Here is a 5,897-nt window from a genome sequence, read left to right as displayed (position 1 = left end):
ATGATTCAGGTATCTGATGCTGGGCTACAAGATTTAAAACGTTTTAAGAATTGGGCAATTGACGGTACATTTAAAGTTGCTCCGGAATTTTATTATCAACTTTTAACCGTTCATGTACAGCAAGATAAACTGAGTATACCACGTGTCTTTGCTCTTTTACCTAACAAGACCGAGGTAACATATAGAAGAGTTTTTGAAAAATTGAGTGAATTTTTAGGTGGTGAAGAAACCGAAAATATTACAATTGATTTTGAAAAGGCTTGTTTTAATGGAATAAAGGCGGCTTTCCCAGACGTTTTTCTTAATGGGTGTTTCTTCCATTTCTCTCAATCGCTTTATAGAAAGATAGTTGAATTGGGTTTTAAACAAGAATACCACAACAACAATGAATTCTCTTTAAAAATGAGACATTTTTCTGCCCTTGCCTTTGTGCCAACTCAAGATGTTATTTGGGTTTTCGAAGAACTGTCAGATGATGATGCCATACCGCAGGAATTTCTCGCTTATTTCGAATCTACATACATAGGAATTGAGAGAGGGACAAGGAATAACAGACAAAGAGTTACAGGTACATTTCCACTAAGTTTCTGGAATGTTTATAGCCGTGTAGTCAACTCTTTACCACGAACAAATAACAACGTAGAGGCGTTTCATAATTCGCTTAATAAATCAGTAGGTAATGCCCACCCCAATATCTGGCGGCTGATTGACGCACTTAAAGATGAAGAACGCTTAGCAACAATTAAGAGAATCCATTTTGAACGAGGGGACTCACTTCCCGACAAAAATAAGTACCAATATTTAAACGCCAAAATAAAGAACATTCTATTGAAATACAGCACTTATAATGATAAAATTAGATATTTACGTTCAATTGCATATAATATGCATGTTTTTTAAATAAACAAGTTCTGTTTTTATTTATGTACTCTATTTTTTTTTTATGTAATTTTTTAAAAGTGTTGGAAATAAACAAGTTCTGTTCTGTATTCTTTCTCCTATATGTTTCCTTAATGTAATTTTAAGTGATATAATATTCCTAAAACTATAATAAAAAGTAAATAATTTGCTGTCCTGTATTCTTTATTCCATATCGTAATTCTAAGTGATTTAAAGTTCATAAAACTATATTAAATGAAAAAAATTAATTTTTCATAGTGGCAATTTTTTGGGTGGCAATATTCCTAGGTGGGCAATATTCCCAGTGGCAATATTCCCGGTGGCAATTGACCCAGTGGCAATATTCCGCGCACGCTCGCCTCCTGTCGGACTTGCAGCGAAGTCTCCGGTCCCCAGAGGCTCTTCCTGGGGGGAAACGTGGACATCTTCGACGGCTCTGGGCTGTTCCTGTCTGATCCTAGCTGACGATTTGGGAATCGTCTTAGAGTCCTTAGGTTCCCTCCTGGGCGGGATACAGGACTCTAGAAGCGAAGGAGGCAGGTCCTTCTCCACCTCGGGACGAAGAGACCTCTCGGGAAGAGGAGGAACCTCCTCCATTGGTGCGATGGGGGAGTATTCCTGCTCAACCGACTCTCCTGAGGAGGGGTAATCCTCCTCCGCAGGGGAGGGCGAGAAGGGCTGAGGGGGAGTAGGAGCCTTGCGTAAGGATCTGCGCGGGGACAGCTTAGGCCTCGGAGGAGGATCCACGGGAGAGACTCCTCTCTTCCTTTTCAGGGGGGAGGAAGCTGCCGCTGGCTCGCGACCCGAATTAGAGAGGGCTGGCTTAATCGCCCGCACGAGAGCTGAGTAAGGTGTTGAACCAGGGCTGTTGACTGACAGCAGCGCTGTCTGACACTCCCTCTGGAGGGAAGGGGATCGAGGGATCCCTAGGAGGAGTCGACAAAGGAGGGTTTTCCTGCAGGGCTGTAAGAGAAGAATCCCTAGACCTGTCCGGGGAGCGCTCCCCCTCTGGCGAGCACGCTGGTCTGCGCTTGCGGGGAGGGGAACGCGACAAGGAAGAATCTGCCTGTCGGCGATCGCGCTGGGGCTCGTGTATCGGGCCCAGAGCAGGGTCGCGCATGAAAGGAGGGCGCGAAGCTGGAAAATCGTGCGCGCGCGTGGGCGGGCGCGAGGGCGGGCGCGAGGGCGCGCAGGTGGATGGTCAGGAGCGATGGCGCGCTGGCGACAGAGCGGGAGCGATGGCGCGGGGGCGCACGGCAGCTTGAACGGGAACATGGTTGCGAGAGTGCGTAGGTGATGGTGTAGGCGTGCGGCGATCAGGGGCTGGAACAGGAGGAGGCCGAACGCGCGGATGCGCAGCGACCTGGTGCGGCCCCGAAAGGCGTGAGATAACGGGAGTGCCCGAGCGCGTGTCCGGGAGAACCGGCCGAGGGCGCGATACCGCTGGAGCAGGGTCGCGAGCGACCTGGGGGCGAGAGGATTGGCGACGGTCTGGAAGGACCAGCCTACTCGCCTGTGGAAGCGCTAGTTGCGCTGGCGATCGTGGGCGCGCATAGCGCACATCAGGAACAGGTCGCACCGGGGTTCACTGCTTTGGAGGTCGCGTGGTGCGAGCCGCGTGAGGGCGCTCTGGAGTTAGTTGAGCAACCATCGCTGTCTTAAATACAGGCACGGGGCGTGTAGCAGGAACAGGGTGCGATTTTGGCGCGTCAGGCGCAATCGTGTCTGAAGTAGATTGGCGAGGTTCCAAAGGCGGCCGTGAGCGCCCGTGCGCTGGCTTGGCAACCTCTGGGGCGACGAGCTGAGTCGTCGCGACGCGTGGTCACGTTGGTGCTGATACAGGAACTGCGCGCGGGCGTGCATCGCGAACCTCTCCCGTATCGCGAGCCTCCCTCGTATCGCGAACCTCCCTAGGTGGGCGCGATGGGTCCAAAGCGACACGTGGGCGCGTTGGAGTGCGCGTGAGCGCTGGAGCTGGAATCCCGCCGGGACGCGTATCGCGTCTATCCTCCGCGGGGCGCGACAAGTCCGCAGGAACCTGAGGGCGCCTGTGCGCCAACTCAGGAACCTCCTGGATCGCGCGCGATGAAACAGGAACAGGGGGGCGGCGAGATGCTGGAGGGCGCGTGGGCGCAGGAGGCCGCTGGGGCACCGGTGAACGCGTAGGCGCCATATCAGGAACTGGCCGCGAGTGCGCAGGTGAGCGCGGCGGCACTATATCAGGAGCAGGGCGCGTCTGCGCAGTTGGGCACTTGCGCGCTACTTCAGGAACTGCTGGAGGGCGACGGGGCGCCGATGGGCGTGGGCGCGCAGGGGAACCCTGGCGTACAACAGGAACAGCGGCGCGAACGCCTAAGGGTGAGAGCCGAGGCGCTTTGTCAGGAACATCAGGAACAACAGCAGGAGGGTGCGCAGGCGGAGCCTTACGGTTAGGGGCGAGAGGCGCAGTTTCGCGCTCAGGTCCCTGAGACCCCGAAGGACCTGGATATTGCACAGTGGCAGTCTCAAGTGGCGCGTAAAGCGTGCAGCAGCCTTGGATGTCGAAGGTCTGGGCGACAGTTCACCTTGTCCCGAAGGACGACCATCCTCCGAAGGGGATCGCGAACGATCCTCGGAGAGGACAAGGTTGGTAGCAGGCAGGTCAGGAGAGCGGCGAGTCGTCTCCTCCGCAGAGGACTGTGGTGACGACCAGCCGAAGAGGCGCCTCCTAACCCCTTTAAAGGGGGAAGGAAGGCCTCTACGGCGAAGGGAAGGTCGAGCCATCCGCCTTATACGCCCACGAGGGGCCGTGGGATCAGCAGGCTGACCATCAATGGGCCTCCGAAGAGGCGTCTCTACCAGAGAACTCCCCCGAGAGGGAGTCTCAACGGAAGGAGAGACCGTGGGACTAAGCTCCTTCCTCGAAGTATGTTCGGAGGGGGAGACAGAACCTTCCGCTACCGCAGCCACAGGAACGGGTGTTTGGCCAGACCCACGGGATGTTTCCGACACACAACATCAACCACAGACAGAGGATCTATCTCCGCTGAAGTTGACGATTGTTCGGCGGCCGCACCCCGTTTGATCATGTCAAACAGGGCTTCCTTGGAGGGTGAACCCTGCAGTCCCAAGGAAGCCCGAAGCTGAAAAAGATCATTATTATTATTATTATTATTATTACTTACTAAGCTACAACCCTAGTTGGAAAAGCAGTATGCTATAAGCCCAGGGGCTCCAACAGGGAAAATAGCTCAGTGCGGAAAGGAAAAAAGGAAAATAAAATATTCTAAGAAGAGTAACAACAATAAATATCTCCTATATAAACTATAAAAACTTTAACAAAACAAGAGGAAGAGAAATAAGATAGGAGAGTGTGCTCGAGTGTACCCTCAAGCAAGAGAACTCTAACCCAAGACAGTGAAAGGCCATGGTACAGAGGCTATGGCACTACCCAAGACTAGAGAACAGTGGTTTGATTTTGGAGTGTCCTTCTCCTAGAAGAGCTGCTTACCATAGCTAAAGAGTCTCTTCTACCCTTACCAAGAGGAAAGTGGCACTGAACAATTACAGTGCAGTAACCCCTTGGGTGATGAAGAATTGTTTGGTAATCTGTGTTGTCAGGTGTATGAGGATAGAGGAGAATATGTAAAGAATATGCCAGACTATTCAGTGTGTATGTAGGCAAAGGGAAAATGAATCGTAACCAGAGAGGAGGATCCAATGTAGTACTGTCTGGCCAGTCAAAAGACCCCATAACTCTCTAGCGGTAGTATCTCAACGGGTGGCTGGTGCCCTGGCCAACCTACCACCTCCTCCGAGGGGGAAGGGGCAGCCGCCTCGCTATGGGAGGCAACGACCTCTCCCTCACCACGGGATCGGTTAATGACATCAACAACATTACGGTCTACGCTACCACTCGCCGGCCTCTCGGAAGAGGCCGCCCGAGCGGGAGCTTCGGAGGAGGAATGGGCGGCGGAAGAAGAAGACTTGGGATTTTCTCTCTTCCGAGAAGCCTCGGAAGGAGAAAGATCCCTTTTGGCCTTCTTCTTACGTCGCCGGGCAAACCTCTCCCACTGGGAGGTAGACCACTCCCTACACTCAATGCACAAATTAGACCTATCACACCGTTGGCCCCTACACTGAGGGCATAAGGAGTGAGGATCCGTTTCCACGGCCGACATAAAGGTCCCACAAGGGCGGCCGGGAAGTTCAGGGCACGTACGCATAAGGAGTAATAGAGGCCAACTTCATACACACACTGAAAAGAAAACGCAAACAAAATTATGGCAGTCAACAGAGAGGAGAGCGCTGACAGGTCTGTCGTCTCTCCGAGCCAAAAGTAAAGTGAGCTAATCACCGGTGTGTGTGAGGGGGGAGGGATAGCTAGCTACTCCTCCCTACCCCCCCCCCCCCCCGCTAACTAGCGGTGGGGTAGGAAACCCTCGTTAAAACTTTATGGCTCATCATTTCAGCTAAGCCGAAGTAATTACCCCATGTAAATAGCGTGGTTTGTATTCAGTTACAGAACAAATATGGATTGTCATATAGGTGGTGTTAGTGTTTAATCAATAAATGTCAGTTAGGTGCACAAGTAAAATTATACCTATCAGGGGTGTATGTATGATAACAGCCACCAGTACGTATGATGACTGCTGACTAAGAATAAAGAAGTGTAAGGGGGGTCGCAAGGGGCATTAGCCCCCATTGGGTAAGTAGGTAAGGACACGGCTTGTAGGTTAGGTTAGGGGGGGATGTTTACGTTAGTTAGTATCCATTATTAATGCACGCGGAAGGAACTGGCCGGTAACATACAAAAGCTCCCCCTATTCCTCCAACATCTATTTCTGGAATTAGGCTTAGACATGTTCAAGTACTTTAGGGCAAATAGGTACACTAGGCACAATTTCTTCAGATTAAGTCAGCATTATGATGATAGAAGATTAGATATGGAATGTGGAATTAAGAGAATAATCTTAATTATTAGTAAAAGATTATTATTATTATCATCAATTACTAAG

General features: G+C 51.3%; 1 protein-coding gene across 1 annotated transcript; it reads left to right on the top strand.

Moving 5' to 3' along the window:
• Positions 1 to 900, top strand: LOC137633089 (uncharacterized). Its single transcript, XM_068365249.1, has one exon. The coding sequence runs from the start codon at positions 1 to 3 to the stop codon at positions 898 to 900; it is 900 nt and encodes a 299-aa protein (XP_068221350.1).
• Positions 901 to 5,897: the final 4,997 nt, after the last annotated feature.

The sequence above is a fragment of the Palaemon carinicauda genome, chromosome 42, assembly GCF_036898095.1.
Source record: "Palaemon carinicauda isolate YSFRI2023 chromosome 42, ASM3689809v2, whole genome shotgun sequence".
Taxonomy (NCBI): domain Eukaryota; kingdom Metazoa; phylum Arthropoda; class Malacostraca; order Decapoda; family Palaemonidae; genus Palaemon; species Palaemon carinicauda.
Note: the sequence above shows the minus strand (reverse complement) of the source record. Positions and strands in the feature narration are given on the sequence as shown.